Source organism: Typha angustifolia, chromosome 2, assembly GCF_048772165.1.
Source record: "Typha angustifolia cultivar Huaian chromosome 2, ASM4877216v1, whole genome shotgun sequence".
Lineage (NCBI taxonomy): Eukaryota > Viridiplantae > Streptophyta > Magnoliopsida > Poales > Typhaceae > Typha > Typha angustifolia.
Window position 1 is genome coordinate 9,534,140 of NC_133240.1, and position 26,199 is coordinate 9,560,338.

The 26,199-nt window shown below is 38.3% G+C and overlaps 3 protein-coding genes across 6 annotated transcripts; 1 reads left to right on the plus strand and 2 right to left on the minus strand.

Annotated features, from left to right (window-relative positions):
- Positions 1–318: 318 nt before the first annotated feature.
- On the minus strand, positions 319–12,371 carry LOC140769554 (bifunctional TH2 protein, mitochondrial-like). Of its 2 annotated transcripts, none has more exons than XM_073110286.1 (7): positions 11,638–12,371; positions 10,760–10,868; positions 2,569–2,859; positions 2,072–2,483; positions 1,696–1,965; positions 693–1,279; positions 319–614 (listed from the first exon to the last, which is right to left on the minus strand). In XM_073110286.1, exons 1-6 carry the CDS (start codon positions 11,826–11,828, stop codon positions 864–866), a joined length of 1,689 nt encoding a protein of 562 aa, XP_072966387.1. In that variant the 5' UTR covers positions 11,829–12,371; the 3' UTR covers positions 319–614; positions 693–863. The 2 variants fall into 2 exon arrangements, with proteins under 2 accessions (XP_072966387.1, XP_072966395.1); XM_073110294.1 differs by having other exon boundaries at positions 2,569–2,866; positions 11,638–11,657.
- Positions 12,372–13,708: 1,337 nt separating this feature from the next.
- On the plus strand, positions 13,709–16,500 carry LOC140770661 (haloacid dehalogenase-like hydrolase domain-containing protein At2g33255). Its single transcript, XM_073111915.1, has 5 exons — positions 13,709–14,247; positions 14,329–14,371; positions 14,542–14,602; positions 15,247–15,381; positions 16,057–16,500. The coding sequence occupies exons 1-5, from the start codon at positions 13,746–13,748 to the stop codon at positions 16,255–16,257; spliced, it is 942 nt and encodes a 313-aa protein (XP_072968016.1). The 5' UTR covers positions 13,709–13,745; the 3' UTR covers positions 16,258–16,500.
- A 458-nt stretch (positions 16,501–16,958) lies between these two features.
- LOC140768766 (ABC transporter C family member 5-like) lies at positions 16,959–26,117 on the minus strand. 3 transcript variants are annotated; one of them, XM_073109173.1, is made up of 12 exons: positions 25,941–26,117; positions 23,623–25,543; positions 23,207–23,527; positions 23,021–23,107; positions 20,832–21,524; positions 20,549–20,713; positions 19,880–20,174; positions 19,472–19,686; positions 18,641–18,946; positions 18,479–18,542; positions 17,635–17,874; positions 16,959–17,411 (listed from the first exon to the last, which is right to left on the minus strand). In XM_073109173.1, exons 1-12 carry the CDS (start codon positions 26,009–26,011, stop codon positions 17,299–17,301), a joined length of 4,491 nt encoding a protein of 1,496 aa, XP_072965274.1. In that variant the 5' UTR covers positions 26,012–26,117; the 3' UTR covers positions 16,959–17,298. The 3 variants fall into 3 exon arrangements, with proteins under 3 accessions (XP_072965274.1, XP_072965281.1, XP_072965266.1); XM_073109180.1 differs by having other exon boundaries at positions 25,621–26,074; XM_073109165.1 differs by having other exon boundaries at positions 23,623–26,075.
- Positions 26,118–26,199: the final 82 nt, after the last annotated feature.

A 26,199-nucleotide genomic window follows, 5' to 3' on the forward strand; every position in this document is an offset into this window, starting at 1 on the left:
ATGGGAAGGCGGATACAGTATCTAAAACCAATTGAAATGCGGCGAGTAGGATTTAAAAATGCAAGAGCTAGCACTCATTTCAAAAGAATCAAAACTAAAGGGAAAGAAGAGCGATTGCAATAACCTATTGACAACCCTACTTCAAGTGAAACAAAAACCCAAATAACCTATTGGCAATTCAAAAACTTAGATACAAGAAAACATCACAAGGATGGACATACAACATACCAATCCAACCTTACCTGATTATACATAAGTCTCAAGATGCAAGAAAACAATGATGGTGATTCCCGTCTACAAGTGTTCGTACAATCATCATACACAAAGCCAGTCAGAACAATGGGCACTTAGAAAAGGATGTTTCAAGTTTCAATTATACAATGGGCACTTAAAAAAATGTATAGCTCAAGAACACAACTGAGCACCGCCAAGTTCTAAATTACAATGTTTGACACATCTTTTGATTCATTGAGCTAAAAATTGGCTCAAATTACAGACGAATGATTAATATACCATTACTCAAAACAATATCTTTCTTTTACCTCAAGCTATAAACAAGTACAATCCTATACCGCTATTGACAAGAAGTCCCAAACCTACCAACCCGCAAACACCTGAAAAGCAAGGGGGAGAATCTTTTCAACAACTGATTATGCCAAGATAGAGTAAGGTATGGGTTAAAAGTGAACTACCTCATTATCGTCACTCCAAGGCATGGCACAATATGTTTCTTCATTTGAGGCAACTCTGTGGCTTTTGTAAAAGGGGCCACTTTTTTGACATTTATCTTGCATAGAAAAATTGCTGAACTTTTGGTTTACAAGGAAGATGGAAAAGAAAATTAGGAGCACAATCTGCAAAAATCATGCCCCCAGAATAAAAGCTTGTATCTCTGACCAGCTAGATACTGTATAGAGAACACCAGACAACCCCTTCCAGGCAAATGATTCCTGCCTATCTAGTTGCCTTTGCTTATTTACCAAACCGGAGAACAATGGAACAAAAGAAACACCGAAGTGTTTTCCCACCCTCCTCAAGCTTGTGCTTGATCCAACTACGATACCTATGTCTGCTTCCAGTAAGCAAAGCAAATCTCCAACTGAGTCTCCTATGTACACGGACAGATATCTCTCATTGTTACCTAGCTTGTTTATGATAGATTTAAATGTTTCAACCTTGTCCAGGGGAGACTCCATTTTTCTGACAATTTCTCCAGTTGAAATAGATCCCTCATAGGCAAACTCATTTGAGTGTATGCTCAAATCATTTAGACAACCAACTGCATGTATGTTAACAAGTATATAACATCACCATAACGATCTAGAGGCAGTGTAACAATCTGAATTATTAAAAAACATTACTGAAAACTAATAGATATCTAATGCTGTGAGGGTGAATGGATACTGGAAGCTGGTATCATGAAAAACAAAATTCAAGCAACAGCCTGGAATGAGATCACCTTAATGGAAAGCAGCCTTAATTTCAGAAGTTTGGATATTAGAAATTATAATATTGATATACCAGTTCTAGATCACATAATAATTTTTTCTTGATCTCATCTGGAAGATAATGTATTTCGAGAAAAATTGTGCATCCACAATTTCAGAGATAAAAGGACATGATTACCCAAAGAATGATATTAACCCCATGAAACTCCATATCAATGAAAGCGTAAGAATGAAGGAAGAGAAGTACCTGATGAAAAGACCGACCTTATGAGGTCTGCACACCAACAATATGAAAGAACATGGAGGTTTACATTTAGAAATTCCTTTAACTTTACAAGCTTCTGGAAAAATTTTGCACAGCCATCTTGAAGAATCAGATGTTCCCCAGCTTTTCTTACATCATCCAAATTCATTCCCTTTAGCAATCCAGAATCAACAACCCAAGAATTTGCACGTTTCTCAAAATCAGAGAGCAGATGCAGATTTTCTTGTAGGTGGACATAATCAAATGCCTTCACTGAAAATAGGAAAATTCGAGAATAAATACAAATGTGAAAAGGTAATGTTGTTGACAGACCATTAGTTTATCTTTGTGTTCTTTACCCACATATGAATGCATTTACCTTCTTCTGATGATAGTAAACTTTCTATGCATTGCTCATATTCCTCTGTATACTGTCTAGAGAGAATATTCCATGAATTTCTCATTTCTGAGGATGACTTCTGAGTAATTAATCTGTCAGTCCCACTGTGATCTCCCTTCGATGCAATTAATATTGCAATCTCTGCTAGAATGGCAGAAGAGTCGACTACAGTACACGTTAAGTCAAAATCAGAGAAAACAACAAGTTGGTGCTTTGAATCATGGAATTTTGTCAAGGGAACTACAGCAGGTTGGCCTACTAATTGAGCAGAAAAAAACTCAATTTGTAATTCCATTGCTTGGTAGTATAGCTTTCCTATAACTTCAAGCTCCTCGCCAGTTAATGAAACACTTAGTTTATCAAGCAGCTCTTCTATTTGTGCAGCAGCATCCTGTAACCAAAATCAATGAAAAAGCAATGTAGTTCAAGTGTTTTAATCTTGATAAAGTTCAAAATATAAAACCTAGACAGCATACCTCAGAGCATTTACATGAGCAATTTTCAATCCACCTCTTATAGGGATGACCATTTTCATCTTCTTTTATGTACATTTGAAGCTCTTTGCCCAAGTAAGCATCAAGCCTCATGCAGGGGGTCATAGCACCTACTGTATATGCTGCAATTTTCGTCTTTTCAAAAGGAGTAACAATTTTTACAGGACCTTTCCCTCCATCAACCTTCCCTGAAGCTGTCTCCATAAGAAAATCTGTATACCTTGTTGTTGCGGGGTTAGAAATGATCTCCTTGGTGGGATCAAGTCCCCATTCCTGCATACTGGTTTGTTCAGAAAACTTTTTGAAAAGCTATATTCGCAATTCCAACAATTATTTGAAAAAAGTATATTCTCACATTGAATTCTACATTTATAGGAATGACTGTCGAGGTGCAAGCAGTACAAGCAGAAAAGCATTGTTATAAAATTATCCAGCTGTACTAAGTGTGCATTAACTGAGAACTTTCAGGCTGCAGGGCCATAAGCAGAAATACAACAGTAAACTTTAGTTTCCCCTAGATTACACCTTCCTCTCTCACTATCTAACAGGACGTCAATAACTTCATGATTTACTCATCTGTCTTATTCTGCAAAAAGAATATCGGGGACTTCCACTACATTTTAAGACAATCTTTTGATCAATATACTCTCAGTTGTATATGTGAAACTCCTGATTATGGCAATGTCGACGTTGAAATGTGGACCAAATCAATGATTTGAAGCAGATCAATGATGGAATTGGAAAGTTAAGGGGCCAACAGGAAGGAATCATAGCCCCAAAATAACCTCTACAATGAAAAAACTTTTATCATATTGTAACAGCATCTACAGGAAGAAAACGATACACTGTGATCATTTTGAGGGATTTCTTCAATCAGGGAAGAAGTGGAAAGTAAGAAACCCGAGGACTGACAAAATACTACAAGAGAAAAAGCTCGGAAGTTGAGGGACACAAATTGGACTAAAAGGAAAAATAGAAATTTTAGTGAAGCATTTATGTGTGAAGATCGGAGGATGGAGACACTCCAAAAAGATCGGAGGATCTAAAGTTTGTCGTAGTTCAGAAAATTTGGAAAGGTGAAAAGTACATAGAAGAATAAGATAAGGATTACTCTTTCAGGAAATTCTAAAGAACATATTAATGAGAAGAAGAGAATTGAGATAGAGTGGTGAAGGGACAACCAAAGAAGGATATTTCTTTGGTGAAATTTTTGGGGGAGCTCTTTTGGGTGTTTAAAACAATTACCTAATCAACTTTGATTCAAAAAACAATGATGACTCGTAGAAGCCGTATCCAAATTATACCAACAATTGATAAAATAACAAAAGTTGATGAGTATTCCTTGCCAAAATTAACGAATGCCCCAAAAGAAACCACAACCAACGAAACCTACGACAAAAGCACATATTAGAAACGAAGCAACTAAGAGTTGCTTAACAATAAGATATTCATGTCCTGGAAGAGCCTTATTGTCAATATGATAATACATGAATTTGCTAACAAAAAAATGATACAACATTTTGATTCCAATCATCATATAAAACAAAACATTTTAGATTTCAATCAGTTCCAATTGTTTCAGCTAAGGTTTCATTTTTTTTTTAACATATATAAACTGCAAGAAAAATTCTAAATAAATATTACAACTAGTAGAAAATTGCACCAAAAAAAACTAATTTAGAAATATAGAAAAAAAATAAAATATCCATCACCACAAGGCCATAAAAATTCCAAGGTGATTATGCAAATATTGCTAGAGATTGTCGTCAACATCATGACATGAGTAATGTTAATGATGGATGGCTATGTCATAAGTTGATTGACAATTTCATTGTGCTTGTCAGGTTGAAACAATATAAACTCTATAACTATATGTAGACCTCTCTAAGTAGATCTAAAGAATCACTCATTATGAGAAAATTCCTTGTTTAATCATGTCTTTATATGGCATCATCTATATGCCCCTCTACATTTTGCCAAGCTAGGTTGATACCAAATCCATGTCAAAGGATGCGTAGCATTATGTTTAAAGGGGTAATTTTTGAGTTGTCACCACCATCTTTATCATTGTCATCATTCGATCTTTGTAACACACATAATCTTCATCATTATCATTATCATTGTCATTGTCATGTAAGGTATCTAGCAAGATTGAGAATTACAAACTTGCTTAAGAATTTATAACAATAAAATGGAGATTTTATAGAAATATATTGGTAACGTGAGAGCTGAAATGGGCTTTGCCTGCTTTGATGGCGTATGGGGAAAAAGAAAAAGCCCACAGGAAATCCCATGGATTGGCCGAGATTGTGACCAGATACAACATTTGGACTCAGATGAGTCTCCAATCTGGATCCAAAGAAAGTGAAGTGAATACTCGTCGTCGATCTAGATCTAGTGTGTTTGGAGAAAGATTTGAGTGGAGTTGCCCTGTAAGACGTGTCAATTAATCTTATGTCTGGCGGAGTTGTCGAGGGAAGGGAGTAGTCTTGGCAATCAAAAGAAGTGAATAACAAACCTTTATACCGAGACATACTACTTGGTCATTCCTCAAAAATTGCAAATCAAGAAAACCCTAGGGTTTCATTTGTAGAGGAGAAACGTAGATGGTGGGTTGCTTCCAGTGTGGTGAGCATAGTCACAGTGTAATCTGCTAGAAATATCGGCAATTTGGTCATCATGCTACAGGGAGCAAACTGGGGAAGATGGAGGAGAACATTTCTTTGGTTGGTTCATCTTGGATGCTCTTTCAAGTGTCTAAAGAAATGTGCAAAATGAGTTCAAGTTGAAGAGATGCATGACAACAACCATTCCATACCGCTCAAGATCTAGAGTTAGTGATGGATACTTTGTGTTCTTGGGATTATGTTTGGAAGGCTAGGGTAGTCACCAATCATGAATATGTAATCAGTTTTGCTTGGTGTCAAGGTGGATCTTGGAGTAGCAGTGGTGGTGTCTACTCACAGGAGGAAGGATTGGAAGATGATACGTAGAAAAGAACTTGTATGGATTCGATTATCAAATATACCCCTTCATTGCTGGAACCACACACATTTATGAAGATTGTGGAATCGTTTGGTACTTTGGTGATAGTAGATGAAAGAACCATGAGAAAGGAGAACTTGCATACGTCTAGATTGAGGGTGATGGTTAAAGATATTATCAGTATATCAATTAAAAATAGTAATGATGGTGGAAAGGTATGGTGTTTGAGATAAGATGTGAGACTGAAGGCAGTGAACAGAAAATAGAAGACTTTAAATCTTAAACTTGGGTCCGTAGGGACCAGGCTTGGGATCAAATCAAAGTACCAATAGAGATTGGGACAGTTGGGAAAAAAAAATCCTAGAATGGTTCTGTTGCGATGTTCAACTAAAAGTAAAAGAAGATACGAAAGCACCAGATAGGGTGTTTGTGAAAGGTTTCTGTGGAAGTGCAGAGGCAAGCTTGGGTTAAAGTTGATGTAAATATTTCGGTTACCTGAAACAATAATTCCTGACACTTCTTTACCAAATTCCAGACACTTCTTCTGGTTCCTCCTCCTTTCCTTTGAATTACTTGACCATTACAGTTTTGTTCATTTGTAAATTTCGAGTTTCAATATCAAAATAATAGGTTCGTCCGCAATGTTCTCCTGACCATCTACAATCTTCAGCCAAGAATTTTTTCCACATTGATTTTCTCCCCACGACAGTCTTTCTCCACTGTAACATAATCAGTTGTTCCTTATTATTCTTTAGTAATTCCAAACATAATCAGCTCATTACGTCCCTAATTTTTCAATGAAATAAAAAGGTCTCCTTTCAACTTCAATTACAAAATTTTAGATTTTTTCTCTGGAGCCTCTTCCATCTCTTTCCCTTATCCATAACAGTGATTTCGCCCTGGACTTTCTTCTTAGCATCCTACAATACCTGTCAAATATTATTAAATGCTTCTACACTAGCCTCATACCTTCTTCCTTTCTTATTGAGCTCCTCTTCAGAATTTCTCTCTTTATCATCTCTTTCAGCAAATCATTCCCTTTTTCAAACCCAATTTTAGTGAATCTTCTGAATCTCCTCTTCAAGAAATCCATCCCCCTTCCCTTCAAACAATCAACTTTAAAACTCAAATCCATCAGTATTTCTGAACATAATCAAGTTCATTAAGTCGCATAATTTTTCAATGAAATACAAAAGGTCTCCTCTTTCAATAAGCCTCTTCCATTTTATGCTTCATCACCTTCTACCCATAACAGTGACTTCGTCACAGACTTACTTCTTACCATCCTCATTGATGTATCAAATATTATTAAATGCTTCTTCACTTGCCTCATACCTTCCCTCCTTTCTTGTTGAGTTCCTCCTCAGGATCTATCTCTTTACCATCTCTTTTAGGAGATCATTTCCTTTTTCAAAACAAATTGTTGTGAATCTTCTGAATCTCCTCAAGAAATCCATCCCCTTCCCTTCAAACAATCAACTTTAAAACTCAAATCCATCAGTATTTGCAAACACAATCAAGTTCATTTAAGTCCCCTAATTTTTCAATGAAATACAAAGGTCTCCTCTTTCAATGAGCCTATTCCTTTCTTTTGCTTCATCACCTTCTAGGCTTCTATCCATAACAATGACTTTTCTTATTACATCCATAAGTGACTTTGTCCTGGACTTCTTAGCATCCTCATTGACGTATCAAATATTATTAAACACTACTTCACTTTTCCAAACTCAATTGTTACATCTGAATCTCCTTCTCCTCAAGAAATCTATCCCTTTCCCTTCAACGATCAGCTTTAAAACTCAAATCCATCAATATTTGCAAACATAATCAAGTTCATTTAGCCCTTTAATTTTTCAACAAAATACAAAGGTCTCCTCTTTCAATGAGCCTATTCCTTTCTTTTTCTTCATCACCTTCTATCCATATAAATGATTTTTTTAATTACATCCATAACAGTGACTTTGTCTTGGACTTTCTTCTTAGCATCCTCATTGATGTATCAAATATTATTAAACACTACTTCACTTGCCTCATACCATCTCTTTCAGCAGATCCTTTCCTTTTCGAAATTCAATTGTTGCAAATCTTCTGAATCTCCTCCTCAAGAAACCCATCCCTTCCCTTCAAACAATCGACTTCTCATATCCATCATTAATTCCCCTAATTTTGCAATGAATTACAAATGTCTCCTCTTTAAATGAGCCGCTTCCATTTTGTCCTGGACTTATTTCTTAGCATCCTCATTGACGTATCAAATATTATTAAAAGCTTCTTCACTTTCCTCATACCTTCCTCCTTTCTTGTTGAGATCCTCCTCAGAATTTCTCTCTTTATCATCTCTTTCGGCAAATAATTTCCATTTTCAAACCCAATTGTTGTGAATTTTCTGAATCTCCTTCTCTTCAAGAAATCCATCAGTATTTCCAAACATAATCAAGTCCATTAAGTCCCATAAATTTTCAATGAAATACAAAGGTCTCCCCTTTCAATGAGCCTCTTCCATCTTATGCTTCATCACCTTCTATCCATAACAGTGACTTTCTTATTACATTCATAGCAGTGACTTCGTCACAGACTTACTTCTTACATCCTCATTGATGTATCAAATATTATTAAATGCTTCTTCACTTGCCCGTACCTTCCTCCTTTCTTGTTGAGTTCCTCCTCAGAATTCCTCTCTTTATCATCTCTTTCAGCAAATCATTTCATTTTTCAAACTCAACTACTGTGAATCTTCTGAATCTCCTCTTCAAGGAATCCTTTCCTTCAAACAATCAACTTTAAAACTCAAATCATCAGTACTTTCAAACATAATCAAGTTCATCCAGTCCTCTAATTTTTCAACGAAATACAGTCTCCTCTTTCAAGGAGCCTCTTCCATCTTTTGTTTCATCACCTTTTATCCATAACAGTGACTTTGTTTATTACATCCACAACAGTGGCTTTGTCCAGGTCTTACTTCTTAGCATCCTCATTGACATATCAAATATTATTAAACACTACTTCACTTGACTCATACTATCTCTTTCAGTATTTCCTTCCTTTTTTCCAAACTCAATTGTTGCAAATCTTCTGAATTTCCTTCTCAAGTAAATCTTTCCCCTTCTCTGCAAACAATCAACTTTATAACTCAAATCTCCTCAATTGCTGCATTCAGAACAGCAGGACAACCTTTCAAGATCAACAGGAAATGAAAGGTCTTGCAAGTTTAAGATTAACTTCCTCTTTGTACACTCATCAATCCTTTCAAGGCTTCCATGAGATTGACTCATTATCAAGTTTCAACTGAGAAAGTCATCCTTATCCCACAAAAGAGCTGAAGCTTCTCACAAATCCTTGTGGAGGAACATCTTTCTGATTGAACACATTCCTATTTCCCTTCCATGCTGAAATCGACGATACCACATTTTCCGTAGCCACTAATCCCATGTTCACATTCTCTGTGACCACTAAGCCCTTCTTCCATGCTGAAAAACTCTATTCCAGGTTTCTATCTTTCACTCCCAAAGCCTATATCCCCCTAGCCATTTCAAGTTAATATGTTGATTCCGATTCAGAAGAAGCATGGAGCCAATAAGGTCATTGATTGCTTGTTTTGAGATATTTACCAAGGTTCTGACTACTAGATTGAAAAATGTAGCTGGATTCTTGGTGGCCTCATCCAGAAGTGCTCAAAGATAGATTGATCTTAGATTATTGATAATTGTGAGAGGAGCAAAGAAGCAGGACTTCTTTCAAAGATTGATCTGAAAAAGTCTATTAAAATCTAAATTAAAAGACATCGACATGTTGAACTGTAAGGGTTTGGTGACAATGGGTAAGAATATATATATGCAGTTGTGAGTAAATGGACAAAGAGGTAAGGAGTCCGAATGCAGAAAAGGACTCTAAGCAAGGACTCAAGGAGGCCCTTTTATCTCAACTTCTATTCTGTAGCAGATGGACCTAATAGAATGATGAACAAAAGCTCAAGAGAGAGGGTTCTTGATTATATTGGGATATAAGCTCTTAGATATGAGTTCACTTGGAGCTTATAAAGAAAGGACTATAAGGATGGAAAATCAGTTATCATCATTGGGAAGAATCACAAAACTCGATTCAAATTTGAGTGCGCCCCGACTTACTAGTTCTTTTCTACTCCCAAATGGTGGAAGCAATATATCCTGATTTCTGTTGACATATTTTGGAGGGGCAAATGTTTAAGCTCTCAAGATTAACTCAAAGTTGTAGGATGTCATATTTCTGGTGAAATGCTACAAATACTGCTGACACTTATCATACGTAATTTACGTACTACTTAGAACTGCTACTGTTTGATAGATAATTGGACAAGAGAAGGAAGACTGGAGGTATATCCTGTTTGTTTCACATGGCTCAGAACAAAAATGCCATGATAACTTCCCAGTGAACATATCAGATTTGGCAGTCAAACTTCATATTTATGTGTTGGAAGTGATACACAAAATGATTTGGATGAGCTCATGGATACAGGTAGACAATTACAGAGTAACTAGGGAAAAGGAAAGGAGAATATGAAAGTGAGAATCAAATGCTATTTTCACTATGAAGGCATCATATCGAATCTTCCTCTAAAGCCTCGAAGATAATGATATCCTTAAAGATGTACTAGGGAAAAGGTAGACCTATAAGAATATAAGAGGCGTAGGCAAAAATTGAAACCTCTACATAATATCCAAACTAAGAGCTGCTCTATGGATATAAAAGTATAATTGGTATGTGCAAAAGGGTAATTACCCTACTGATTTTAAACGACATAGGACTATAGCACAAAGTAATGATCCTGCTTGGAGGATAAAGATGTTGTTCTTCTGAAGATGGGTACCCTTTTATTTTCTGAAGGACACCTTCAGCTCTACAACAAATGACTAATAGGCAACTCAAGCAGCTTAAGTCATCCTGATAACTTAACAACTATAATGTCAAAAACAGAACTAAATACAATTTAATTTTAATTGTGAAGAAAATAGAAAAAATCCCTACCACCGGCTCACGTTTCAGATATCAAATAGATGTAAAGATATTTATCCAAGGGCAGAATCCAATTCAAACATTTAATTCCTTTTCAAGTATTTAGCAGCATAAATCATCCTGATAACTTCGTGCAGATCAACTCCTAAGAAAATTTAGAATTAAAGAATAAAATGTTTCTATGATGTGAGGATCTTACTTGGACAACTGAATCGTGCATTTTAAGATCCTCCAGTATAGCTTGACTCAGCTCACGTATTGGAGCCTTAGCATCATCATCATCAGCACATTCTTCAGCAATCTCATATCTGAAATAAACAATAAACCCCAAAATAGAAGGCGTCATCAACCACCTTTATAAACTCATACGCAAAATAATCAAAAAACACAAAGAAAAAGGCTCTAACCTGCTTTAACAGCCGAGCCCAAGAAAGAACAAAGATTAAAAAAAAAAAAAATCAAATCCTAAACCATCGACACCTAGCCAGCAATAAATGCTAGAGAAAAAGGACCAAAAATAGAAGAATTAGGATTCCTCCAATTGAGCAAAAACCCACGCACAATAATTTCTCCTTTGTACTACAATATAGTAATCATAACTCAAGATCCGAGATCAAGAAATCAATCGGAGGTACCGGATCCCAAAACCTAGCAACCAAAGCATCGAGGACTAGCGGATGAAAGAAACAGATCAAGAAAACCCCCAAAAAAGGCGTCATCGACCATTTATAAACTCGTGTGAAAAATAATCCAGAAAACGCAAAGAAAGAAAGTTGTAACTTGCCTCAAGATCCGATCACAAGAAAGGAAAACGATAAAAGAATCCAAATCCTTAACCATCGATAGCTAACCAGCAAGAAACTCTAGAAGAAAAAGGACCAAAAATAGAAAAATTAGGATTCCACTAGAGCAAAAGCCCACGGACAAGAATCTCTCTACTTCGTACTACAATACAGTAACCCCTAACTCAAGATCCGAGATCAAGAATCAATCAGAGACACCGGATCCTAAAAACTAGCAACCCAGAAGGACTCGCTGATCAAAGAAACAAATCAAGAAATAGGACTAAAGGCTTACGCTTTAGCGAATGCTTTGAGGAAGTAGACGTCCTGAGAGATAAAGTTTTGGAAGGTCTCCAGCTCCAGTCCTCCCGCGGCCAAGCACACGAAGAACGGTGTGTAAGCAGCGAACACCGCCTCCTTCTGAGACCTGATCCAGAATCGCTTCGCCGGCGAACCTTCCTCCACTGCCATCGACACCACGGCCATCTCTCTCTCTCTCTCTCTCTTTCCGCGGACGAATACGAATCTTGAAGAGGAGAAAGAGAAATCGAAAAGATCGAAAAGTTTCTTGATGACGGATCTTGAGGAGAAGCCCTCGTCCTAGGATTCACAGGAGGAGATGAGGTAGATGATGGAGGCACTGAATCCGGCGATCAAGAAGCCGGAGGTAGATGAATTGAGCAAGAAAGCAAAAGAAACAGATCAAGAGACGATCGGGGCGAGAGATTTGAATCGGAGATCAGGAATCTGGGGTTGGCTTAGGGTTTTGAAAGGAAAGAAGGGCGGAGGAAACAATGGCGATGGAGAGGGGGAGAGAGAGAGAGAGAGAGAGAGAGAGAGAGAGAGAGAGAGAGAAGTCGGTTATGGTCTCGATTTGAAATCCGGAAGAGTACTAGAGAGGAGAGAAAGAGGAGGTATTTATAGGCGGCGATGGAGAGGAGAAGCGAAAGAATAAGCCGGCGGCCGGCGAGCCTTTTGCATCGTCTTCTCGTGCGTGCGATGGTAGCGACGCGCGTCGAAATCGGACCGGGTCGGCGGTTAGACGTTGGGCTTTTAGGTGGGTAGCTGTCACCTCTCACGTTAACCTATCCCTCGAATACCTTGCCCTCTCTTTTACCCAACAACTAATCATAAATTTCGACCGTCCAACCGGTGTAATTTTCATCAGGTGTTCTCCTAATTGTACAGAACCGCTCGGCTTAAATCTTATCGACGGTACAACGTAACGATATACGGGAAGGGTGTAGGTAGTACAGCAAAACTCTCGTGCTCTGCTCCTAATCGCTCGACACGTACTCCGAGTTAGGAGCCGGGCCCACACTTTACGGAACCCAAGTCAAATATTAGTTCCTACTCACAGTTACGGCTGAGGTGGCCAGCGGGGCCCAGTCATCCTTTTAGTAAATGTACATAAATCCAGGTGCCGGAATTGTTGATATTACCAGGAATAGTAAATTTCCGAGGGTGGATGAGATTAAAAAAAGACGTTTTAGATGACGTAATGAGACTCAAATTAAATCGGTTTGCGCGCCACTTTACCAAGTGGGTCCACTAAGCGCCAAGCCCACAGCCCGCAGGATATCGATTTTGGTTTTGTATTCTACTCCAAACTCCTTTTTAACTTCATGTTGATGGACCCACGCGCGTCGAATCAATAATGGGAAATATTTAAATTAGTAAAGCAAACTTGGCATCAAATTTAAGTTCTATATTTGTGTTTTAAATTCGGAACAAGGGAAGGTTGCTGTGGTGTCTTCTTTTTGAGTGTATTCTTTGGTTTCTGGACATTCCAGAAGTTTCGAGCTAAATTATTATCTTAAAAAAAGTAGAGTTATATTTTCGTATTCTTCTTCTCTGCCCTCGGTTCTGGAGGTGGTTTATCATATAATTTTAATTAAGTTTAATTATATATAATAATTAGTTCATTTATAGTGCGATTTTATAATATATATATATATATATACTTAATTTTCAAAATAAAGTTCACGTAAAATATTTTAAAAATAATAGTTGTAATTAAGTTGTAAAATCTCAATCTGAGATTCTCAGGGTCCTCTTCTATTTCAAAATGGCCATATTGAACTCTTATATATATCGTACATCTTTTACATAAATGATGCACATATAAAGTTTTCTATTTAAGGGCCCCATCTTGCCTCTTCATAATTTTAAACATGAAAAATGGCCTAAATTATTAATTTATTTATCTTATCGTGATGGACCGATATAAAGAAAAGAGGAAAAGAAAAGAAAACGCTCGTTGGGATGACGTTTAATTAGGCTTAATTAATTGTTATTTTTTTGCACCTAATGATAGTTAAAGGAAGCATTCTGGTAACCTGGAAGACTGGTATACAATACAGCGTGCTCCTAAGCTTTGTGGGGTTGAAAACCACAGGCTGAATGCTTGGTCACGGGCTAAGTGCGGTAAACGGTTCATCCGTTCCTTTAGCGACGTCGCTGCGGCCTCCGCCACGACAAAGACACAACAACGCGATCCTCGAGGAATCGGGCGCTACACGTGTCACTCTCTCATCGTCCCTCCTCATGCTCCTCCTGCCCAATCTCAGACGCTTAGCCGCCTCCATTCTCCCTTGTTCCTCATCCCCTTCTCCCCGTTATCTATACGGCGCGGCGATGGCGGCGGCAAACGGCGACGGCAGAGCGAGGCTGAGAGGGGTGGTATTCGACATGGATGGGACCCTGACGGTACCAGTTATCGACTTCGCTGCCATGTACCGGACGGTGCTAGGGGAGGAGGTATACGCCGCCGCCCGAGGTGCCGGCGGCAGCATCGACATCCTTCACCACATCGAGACGTGGGGCCCCGGCGAGCAGCAGCGAGCTTACGAGATCATCGCCCACTTCGAGCGCCAAGGCCTCGATCGCCTCCAGATCATGCCCGGTTAGTGGTTGGTTGCCTTTGGTTTCTTATAGATCGGATTGTAGAGTGGAACCTAAATATATCATTTTGTTGTTATTGCAGGTGCTCTGGAACTTTGTGGATTCCTTGATTCAAAGCAAATAAGGTAAAGTTTCAACCTTTTGTTGTCAAGGAATTCAAATATGGCAATTTGTCATCATTTATCACTTGTTCTCTGCATGGAGAATGCTAATATTAATCTCAGTCTTGGATGTTCTTTGTCACAGTAGCAACAATTCTTGCAGCAAATAACTCATCAGGCTTATGCTTTTGCAGAAGGGGTCTAATTACTCGCAACGTCAAGGATTCAGTTGATTTATTTCATCAAAGATTTGGGGTAATCAATTGCACTTTTCATTCCTTTCTTTTCCTTTTCAGCAAGCTGCGCTTTTTAACTATCTAAAAGAAGTATGTGAGAGGGTGGGGAATGCATAACCAAGATTTGGGAGGAAGCCAATGAGGAGAACGATATTATCTGTTTTAGGGAATCTCGAAAGAGGGAGGAAAGATATGTGATAACATGGATGTTGTTTATGAATGGTAGGCACATGAGGCCTTAACAGAAGTTCCTTTTGGAAGAATCACAGAGCTTTCCAATAGTGCTTGATCTCGTCCGCCTCTTCACTCTTTCCAATGTTTTACCAACAAAATATCTGCAATAAATCAGTTTTAGGGTCTGCAACTACTAGGTTCTTGTAACAAATTGCTTAAAAGTGTTCTATGTGGGATGCCAAAGCTTCAGGATATTGGGCATTAAGAACATGAAAGAATAACAATGCTATTATTTTTTTGATACTAAAATATGATGTCCAATCTTTTGCTAACTGCAAGACTACTCCAGCTAGTGGCTTTTTATAGTGTTATTTTACGTATTCCTGATTAAACTTTCTTATAAACTATGAATTCTTGTGAGTTTTAATATTCGCTTAGCATCAGCTATAATATTTTTCTTTCTGACAGTATATTTATCATTTCTTGTAGCTGAAGTTCATCCCGGCATTGAGCAGGGAGTTTCGGCCATATAAACCAGATCCAGCTCCCTTACTTCACATTTGTTCTACTTGGGATATTCCCCCAAATGAGGTCATGATGATAGGTGACAGCTTGCGAGATGACGTGAGTAAAGACCGTTTGGCTCTCTTTCCCTTTTGTTATTTGAATAAATTAAGCATTTTTGTGTTACTTGACCACTGCACATATATGCTAGTACTTAGCAGATCATTAAATCATTGTTGTTAATTCTGACTTGGGCTAAAATGTGGTGATTATAATAGAGTACTGTGCTAAACTTTCATTTTGCACTGGGCTGCAACAAACACTGAAACAGTTGTTTAGTTTATTTAGTATCTTGAGTGCAAACAGTTTTCATCTTTCTAACTACTGCTCCTATTTGCTACTATGTTGCCATTTCAACGGAAGACCCTCATCTTTGAGGAACCTTCTTAAAATTTATCTTATCAGGGAAGTTATCTGATATGTCTCATTAAGGAAACAAGAATACTAATCATGTCCACCACAATTATGAACCTTCTCCTTTATGGACCTATCTTAGTGCAGTTAATCTGTGGCTTTTCATAAAAAGTAAGAGGCGGGAACATTTAACGATGCTTCAAGATCAGCTTATGAAGTGGGTCACAAGGTTATGTGTTGCAATCCATTCATATGTTGTATGTGCCAAGGAGATAGTAATAGTCATGAGCTCAATATTATGAACTGTTACAGTTCTCATATTTTAAGACTTTGAAATTCTGTTGTTTCACAACTAACAAAGTTGCCCTTAATCTTTTACAGATTGTTTGTGGGAAAAGAGCAGGAGCTTTTACATGCTTGCTTGATGAAACAGGGAGGTATGGTTCCCCTGATTGTCTTGCTGATGATCTAAAACCAGATTTCAAGGTAACTTCACTTGTTGAAGTTTATTCTCTTCTGGAAACCCATTTTGATTTGATGCCAGAATCACAAACAGCTAAGAGGGTATCAGATTCCAATTGAATATTTGTTAGTCTGCAACCCTGGCTTATGGCCTTGATGGTATTGAGTCAGATACACTTGCCATTTCTTTTCTTCGAGGCTAGTGGAACTATGAACTACTTTTATAGTTCTTTCCAAAGATCTTTGGAGAAGAAGACCCTTCGAAGAAGGTGGCTTAATGTAACCTTGTGTTTGTATGAAGTACAGTTGCTTTTTGATTCAATGATGAACAAAAACTCTTTATATAGATTGCAAATTGTTATCCACGGTTTCTTTTTCTTTTTCTTTCCTTTTGTTGCCATCTTAGTCGCAGTTTTGTGGCTCATTGCTCAATATGAGTATTCCAGAGACACTCTTGGTTACTTAGCGGTTATGCCCCTTTCTTTTTGTTGCTATTCTTTTGCAGCTCCGTGGATCACTAGTATGATGCTCTAAATGGAGATTCGAAATAATGCTAAATTTTAATATCAAATTCGATATGAGTATGTATTCATTGAGACCCAAAACAAATATGAGATCTTAAGATCCACAATAGCATTCTGCCGAATGTTGTGCAATAGTTCTTTCTTTTTTTCTTCAATCACATAGTTGGAATGGGAAAAAGGATATTGTGGTGGATACTTTTAGATACTCATCTTGCTGGAAACTACAAGAAAATTTAAAAAATTACTTCACTCATGGAAACTACCGATCATCGGATAAGAGAATATTTCATCACAATCTGGAAGAAATTGGTGGATTTAATAACCCAACCCAAATTTCTGACATTTTGCATTCTTAACACGTACTCAAAATTTTCTTCCAGGTGCTATCTTATATTTAAATTAACTGAAACAAAGATTTGAGGCTCAAACTAGCTTTATTTTTTTGAACAAGGTCACCGACACCTTCTTCATGAAAAAGTTATTAGCCGTTTTTCTTTTTCCTGTTCCCCAACTCTTCCATATTTTGCATTTACCACTATGGAATATGCAGATCCTACTCACTATACAGATCCCGCAAATATGTTCGAGAACTTGCATTCTCTTATCCAGTAGCAAATTCATAAACTGGTTCTTGAGTTCAAACGTCTGACATACCGCTTGATCTTGTGGAGTACTCGGTGACTAGCTTTAGAAACATTGAAGATCGATCCTCCAACAGCCTCGATGGACTGTCAAACTCTGCAACTCTACCTGAAAGGATTCAGTAGAATTTTTCAAGTTTTAATTAGTGAGAAAAATGATGATATTTGAATATTCCATAAAATAACAGAAAGATTAGAACTGGAAATGATGCCCTCTAACTAAAGATGATGCACTACAAAAGGTATTTCTTGGTCTACTTTTTTAAAGTATGTGTCAGCATTAAGTGCAATAATGACAATATCCATCATCAGAAGAGTGGGTAATCACTGACCATCACTGAGGACCAAAACAAGATCACTGTCAATAACAGTAGGGATTCGATGTGCTATGGTGCAGACTGTGCAATCTTTAAATTCTGCTCGGATGATCTTCTGAATTAGATTATCGGTGGCTGTGTCGACAGAGGCAGTTGCCTCATCAAGCACTAGTATCCTTGCTTTCTTCAACAGTGCCCTTCCTAATGAAACAAGTTGTCGTTGTCCAACACTCCAATTGTCTCCATTCTCCAGGACTGCAAAGCCAAAAAAGATTATCTTTCTTCAGAGAATGCAAAATATAAATTAAAAGAGCTTCTAAGATAGAAGCATTGTAACATGAGAAGATAATTTTCCAATTCATTTAGTATGATGGCTAAGGCTTGTCCTTATGCATCATGGTTGTGCAGGTTCTAGTCATGGCAACAGCCTTTCCTATAATGGGAATAAGACTGCAAACATCTTGCTCTCTTCTGACCTTCTGTTGGCTGAGCCTCACATGTTGAAATGCCCTAATTGTAAAGATCTCCAGAGAATGTCAGTTATTTTAATGTGCAAAGACAAAAGAATAGCAATATACTTGTGGGTATCACAAATGAAGTGTTACAGTGCAGACCAATCTTCAGAACCACAAGGGAAGTGTTTTAAAGAATATGGAATTTCAGTTACAAGTGCTGTAAGATTATGCAATTTGGAACAATGCAGATGAAACGGACAGGGATATAAATTTAGATGCTGACTCAAAACACATGGACGGTTTAACATCTATATGTTCTGTCAATTTTGCTAGATTACCATAACGAGAAATCTTGGATGATCAACAAGGTAGAAAGTTAATGCTGAGACATGTGTAGTATATACCTGGACTGTCAAGCTTCTCCTCCTTCTGGCGGATAACATCTCCGAGCTGACATTTGTCGAGCGCCTGGAAGACACATAAAACAAGTAGAAATTAGTTTATATCGTAGTGTCCCTCACTTGGAAAATGATGAGTGCACTTTTTCTGAAGAGTCTGAATTTCACCTGCCAGACTTCATGATCGGGATGGTCTTCTAGAGGATCAAGATTGCCTCTGATTGTACCCTCAAACAAGGTAGGATCCTGTGGTATGATGCTGAGCCTGGATCGGAGATCATGGAGGCCAATGGAAGAAATGTCTATGTCGTCAATTAGAATTTTTCCATTTGATGGTTCAATCAGACGGAACAAGGCCTGTATAAGAGTTGATTTACCACTTCCAGTACGTCCAACAATCCCAATTTTCTTCCCACCAGGAAATTTGCAAGTAATGCCGTGCAGAACTGTAGGTAGACTCTCCTTGTAGCGAACCTTCGACAAGATAAGAAGAAAATAAAATCAATTTCATTTTATAAAGAATGGCTAATCTTGAGAACACATTTGAGTTATGTTGGTAAAAAACCAATATAAAGATTCTTCTGCAGAAGCTCATTGTATGTGCATCTTCAACTTATACCAAATAGCAACGAATCAATTACTTAATGGAACCAAAACCTACTTCCTAGGTCTACTGAATGGATGAGAATCATAATAACAAGAATAGATGCACTAGAAGTTAGAATTTTCATGTGAACCGGAAATGGTTGACCTTAGCATTGATGACTTCATTTCATAGAAAAAGATGGGATTGTAGGTTGGTAGCAGTATTTAATGAGAATAAGCTATTGGTTCTGTTTCTCGCAAGTCTATCTCACATGTGGAGGATGACATTACTTTCAAGGTATAATGACAGAAATCTTTATTTTGTACAGAGAATTTCTTTGAAAGGTTAGGTCATTCATAATTGAATCATGATAACATATCTTTAGGAAACAGCAATGGAAGTTATTTGCACACCTTTAGATCAATCAGCTCAATGTTACCATTCTCCGGCCATGATGATGGAGGTCGACAGTTCTCAATGATAGGTAGTGCTTCTCCAGGAATTTGGCAATACTGATTAATGCGCTCAATGGAGATAACTTTATTTTCAAGTTTGCAAAAACTTAAGATCCACCTTGATAAACGAGCATTTAAATTAAGGCCATATGTTACAGCAAGCCCCGCCATACCTATAATGTCAAGAGAGCAGAAATGATGGCTGAGAATGTTTTACAAAGTTTAATGGAAACAATGTCTTGAAAATTTTAAATTTGTAACGACACAACAGAAAAAGTGATGCTAACGCGTTTCAGTTTCAACAACATGTTCAGGAAAAAGGTGGATAGTACTGGAAAGGTTGCTTTAGAATTACAGAGCACATACTTGGATCAATACTTCCATGTGGAAAGCTCACAAGGAGAGCCATGCAGAAAGCGAAGACAAAAGTTGACAGCAATTCCATGCGCAAACAGAGCCATTCCATCGCTGCGATACTGCAGAAATATGGTCGAGCAAAGCAATCAAGCAAGTGAAGGTTCCTCTTCATGAAGCGTTTCTCTTGACCAAAGCCCCTAATAACAGCAGCTCCTGCAATAGACTCTCCAAATAGATGGATAATAGGGGATTTTTGAATGCTGACAATCCTAACTAGTTCCCTCGATGAAGCCATATAATATTTCTGCAAAGAAGAACAAAGTTCTTTATCATATTTAAAACTAAAAATTGGATCGTAGGAAGAGTGCTGCCCAGTATAAGATATTAAAAAATATATATATTTCCACAAAAACAAAGATATACATGTTCACTAGAATTTGTTGTCTGAGAGATACATTCATGACAATTAACATATTCTGTTTACACTACTGCTGTTTCTACTCATCGATCAATCAGCATGCACATTATGATGCCAAAGGAATGGAGAGTAGATTAATTGTGGCTAGCTTTCAGAATGTTGTCTGTAATGTTGTATTTTCATAGGGATGAATAGTGACTGCTGCATAGCTTCTCTCTTTATAGACTTTGAGCAATAAAATATTATCTATTAAAACATACCTGCATCCATATGCAAGCAATCACCACGGGACAGAAGAGGAACAAAACTTGCCAGGTAACATTTACCATCACACCAATTATACCAAGCAATTGTATTGTTGTTGATGCAAATCCACCAAGTCTGAAAGGAATATCAAGATCCACAACGCTTTGATCAATGGAAACCTGAAATTTAGCTAGTGAATATTATGACATCTCATGACAAGATCTGGGCATATTATATTTCCTCTTCCTGGAATGGCTCAGGAAAGAGGATGTTTATGACTAATTGCTAATAACTTACTCGATTCAAGATCCGTCCAGCAGGAGTAGAATCAAAGAAGGACATTGGAGCTCGAAAGACAGTTCTCACCATCTTTATAAACAACTTCTGTGCAGCTGCTAAACCAAAAGTAGCTACAAGAACAGCTCTGATGAAAACAAACCACGAGCTCCCAAAAGCAAGTGCCATATAAACAACTAAAAGAATCACGCTACTTGTTTTTGGATTATCTCCCTCTGTTTGAGGGTTTGCCCAGGCCATCCACCAATTGCCAGCTATCTGGAGCACCTGAAATGCTGCCTGTGAAAGGATAATTAAAGGTATCAACATCCCTTTATATGCTGCAGCCATGTATGACAAGTAAACCTTGAAACTGATTTTTCCTCTTTCCCGCTCTTCTTCTTGAACCAGCTGTTTTCTGCGCATGCGTTTTGTTTTCTTTTTTTCCTTGATTGCTTTTTTATCAGATGATGATCCTTTTTCTGATATTTCATTATTCATACTGTCAATGTTGCTTTTACTTGATTTCAACCTCTTACTGAATAGGGAAGAATCTCCATTAGAAGCAGCATCTAAATCATCTGACGCACTCTCAAGGAGATCCATTGCTTCCATTGCCTCGTGGTGAGCTGAAACCAGAACATTGAAATCTGTTCCAGCTTTAAGAAGATCTTCATATTTTCCAGCCTGTATTATCCGACCTTCCTTAAAGACCTGAACAAAGTGAATGCAATAGGTAAGAGATATATTTGATGAGCACATTAAAAATACCAACTGGTTGTCCTTAAAATTACATTAATCACATGCTCTGACAGACAGTGATGATAAATAACAGTTCAATGAAGTGAAGTATTTCATCCAGATATGGGAATATGGGAATATTATTTGCACAGGGATACATTCATTATAAAACCATTTAAGAGTCCACGATTTCATCTAAAGCATGTACATATTAGACGCACACCAGACATAGGACAAGGATATTTTCAACCTCCAAAATATAGCAAAAAGTTTGCCCAAATGGCCAAGTACTGACAAGCGACAAGTGACAACCTAGGACCCTTATCACTAGAGTATATGAAAACCACGATTCTTGAGCTTAGTTTGAATCCTCACCACCTTCAAATCTGTAATTATTATATCAAAATTAGTAGTGGCATTATAAACCTTAGACTGTAAACATGAAGCCGTTATGTGAGAGAATCCCTATTGACCAGATGTTACCATTAACTCTCCAACAGACTGGAGAGACAATCTCTCAAGCTACTAATTGGAAGCTTCTTTCTTTTCAGAGAGGAAAATTCATTCCCCCCACATAAAAATATCTGAATCTGCCCTTGGGAGCATAAAAATGTTCACATACATAGATAGAGAAGATGGTTCCATTACCATATCAGGAATAGTACTTCACTCTGTAATAAACACTGCAGGTGATGTCCTCATATTTTCTTCCATTGCGGATGAACTCTTTCAAAATTAAATTCTATGAAGTCACTCTTCTTACCAAGTTCATAATAAGACAAGATTCTCTTCATGGCATAAGTTAGTATCAGGTATTCATGCTCCATAAGGAGGCAAAGTTAATGAATTACCCAGCTGTCAATTCCGCCACTTGCTTAATGCAACCTAACATTGTTCTCTTTGGATAAACAAGCCCATTCATCCATTGCAAGAAGTAGCTCTGCAAGTATAAGCAGATTAACTTGAATGAATAAGGGCATGATAAGGGTAACTAAAGTTGCGTCTCTGTAAAAAGATTAAACACGTAGTTCAACCATGCATATAGACATACAGATTGTTACAAATCAGAAGCAACAGGATGCAACAAACAAGACGTTCATGACCTCTTGTGATTTGCTTTTCAGACAATCTAAAAAACTAAGTGATGATTGTAACCATTTGGTGCAATTTGTTTTCAGGGAAATGGTAGCTTATTTTGTCACAGCTGAGCAGAGAAGACTAGAAACTACAAAGAACCACGAGATTGTCCACTCATAGCTATTAAAAACCATATAACGTACCATACGAGATCTTTAATAGAAAGTTTCTACTACCACATGAAAATTTGTTACAGAGTCGTACATTAGATTTCACAACATTTGCAATTTATAGATTAGAATAAAATAAAAAAACCACCAAAAATACCCTTATGGTACAGAATTGAAACATATCATCTAAGAGATATTACGAGAAGACATAGGAGTTCTTACCAGTATCATGTCGGCAGCTGGAAGAAACTCAACTTGATGAGTGACGAATATCACAGTTTTACCGGCCAATGCTGTCATTATATACTCCTGCAACATCATGTCAAATCAATTTATTTGAATTAGATAAAGTTCTTGAGAAAGAGGACCCACGAGATGGAAAAAGATGAAAGGAACTCTTTGAATCACCTTAAACAGCTCAGTTCCCGTGTGTGCATCAACTGCACTGAAGGGGTCATCAAGTAAATAAATGTCAGCATTTTGATAGAGTGCTCTCGCAAGTTGCACCCTTTGCTTCTGGCCACCACTTAGATTAATACCCCTATCTCCAATTATTGTTTGATCACCATGCGAGAACAACTCCAAATCTTTCTTTAGTGAGCAAGCATGGAGAACACTCTTGTACCTTTGCTTCTCCATCGAACTTCCAAAAAGAATATTTTCCTCTATATTTCCAGACTGTATCCAAGCTGACTGCGGCACATAAGCAGCCGAACCACATACCCTCACCTGGAAAAAAAAAAATTCCAACAGATAAAAAGGTAGAGAATCTAAAAATCTCCAAACAGAAAAGTTCAGGCAAATACTCAAAATTATTTACCTACCTCACCAGATATCTTTGGTATCTCTCCTAGTATGCATGAGAGAAAGCTTGACTTCCCAGCACCAACAACACCACATACTGCTACACGCATACCAGTCTCCACTTTTAACTGAATCGCTGAAAGTGTCGGCTTTGAAGAAGAAGGGTCCCAACAGAATTCTCCATCTTTAATTTCCACAGTGGTGTTAGTAAGGCCTCGAGGTATAGTGATTGTTGCATCTTCTTCCAACTCTTCCTCTTGTAGGAACCCTGAAATGCGGTCCAAAGACACCTTTGTTTGGGCAGCCATAGAGACTAAATCTGGAAAATTCCTAAGAGGCTCTTGGAGAATTCTGAAGGTGGCCAAAGCTGAAAGGACACTCCCAGCTGTAAGCTCCTGGCCCAACAATATAGAAGTACCAAAAGTTACAACCGATACAAAAATTGGAGAACCCCAAAAGATGAAAGTGATCAAGGCTTGCGAATACAAGGCTTTGCGGAGCCATCCAAATTCTGTATTCCTCATCTCTTCTAGCTTTAATCGAAAACGGTCCTCCCAAGCGTGCAGCTTTAGGATCCTCATGTTTCTAAGACATTCAGAGGTCTTTCTCATCCGGTCATCCTTGGCTGCCATTAGGTTATCCTGATACTCTTCTTGAACTTTTGCCACAGGAACTGTAACCAGAATCGAGATAATGGTGGCACCCAGTGTTGCAACACATGCCACTCCGACATTCTTATACAAGATTGCCAAAGCAAGAACTATTTGCAAAGGGAGCATCCATAAGTCATGAAGATACCATGAGAAATCTCCCACTCTTTGCACATCAACTGCCATGTAGTTCACAACCTCACCGCTGGTGTGGCTTTGTCGGGCTGTGCTTGATAGTCTAAGCCCCTTCTGATACACCATAGCAGTTAATGCTAGCCTAACATGCATGCCCATTATATCTACTCCTAGATACCATTGACGAGTGGTAACCGTCTCTACTAACTTAGCAGCAAAAAAGATTGAAGCCAGAATGTAACCTTCATGAGGAAAAGCTATATTACCGCTCAAATAATCGACAAAATAGCTAATCATATAAGGTCCCACATATGTGACAAGAGTGCTCAACAAAGCAAAAACAGCATTCAGAGCTGCATCTTTCCAGCATGACTTGAAGATAGCAGATGCAAGCGAAGGCTGCTTCATGGGATCCTTCTCAGCTTTTGATTTCTCCCAATTTGCGTTCACGATCTTATAGGAAGTCTTGGCACGGTCTTTCAGGGCTAATTGAGGTACATCATTCAGTTCAAGAGGCCTCTTTGCGCCAACAGACAACAGAGGACTGAGCCAAGATAGAGTTAAAAGGCTTAAAAGCCCTGCCTGATTATAAGGTGTAACATTCTGGCAACCCAGTTCTTCCTCTTCCTCCTCTTCGACAAGCAATGGCTCCTGAAGGCATCGATTGTCCCTAGTGAGTTTTACACCCGTAGCGCCGCGAATGGAGATAAGGCAAAGGAAAGCAATCGCAGGGACTGCAGCACAGTTTGCTACCATATGTGAATTGTGACTAAAAGACCCATCCATGAACTCTTTTGCATCAGCGTAGCCATTATAAGCACACAAGGAGAATGACAAAAACCACCACAATCTCACCAAGAGTGGGAATTTCTCCAAGGCCTTAGATTTGCAGTGGACTACCGATAAGGATAAAACAACCCATGACAGTGCTTGTACTAAAGGAGCAAATAAAACAGAATAGTCCTTCACATTGTCCTCTTTCTTCACCAATTTCACGGTTTCATATGCAAGTACCAGTAATTGCAGGACCAAAACATAAAAGCAACAGAAAGCCGAAATCTTAAACCAAGAACTGACCACTATCATCGGATCACCTCCTGAGCAGGTGTGAGATGGCATAGAATTCGAAGGACTCTCCTTGAATGTCGACGCCCACCTGAATCGATAGGAGAAAACCCACTTCAGAAATGAGGAGAGGAGGAAGAGAAGAACGAGCGATGAGTGCACGACAACCGAAACTTTCTCCGGCAAAGGGAGGCCATCGAAGGAGAGGTAGAAGGAGAAGGAATCCATTTGCGGGTGATGGATGTGGCTCACAAAGGAGGTATCTTTACGGCAAGATCTCGAAGATGATGAAGTGGGGCAACGGATTTCGGCTGTGAGCACTTCACTACGTTGGTGTTGGGACCCAGAGCCAAAGGAAGACGTGGCGAGAGGTTGCAGGGGAAAGACAAGGATGGATCAGAGCTGGAGAAGACGCGAGCGGTAATCTTCGCGTCTATCGAGGAACTTCAAATTGATTTAAGAAGACAAAGCCAAAGTTCGCAAGATACCAAGAAAAAGTTCCAATCTTGACAGAAAGGTCTCTCCTTTCCTTTGTCCTCTCCTGCAAATGCAATGGCATGCTACTTCCTAGAGCTCGACGACGCAATCATACGCGAGAGAGAGAGAGAGAGAGAGAGAGAGAGAGAGAGAGAGAGAGAGAGAGAGAGAGAGAGAGAGACAGAGAAATCGGAATTGCTCTCTTCTTCGATGTTCAGCGATAATAGTCTGTTCGGTCCCTACAATATTTATTTATTAAATAAAATCTCT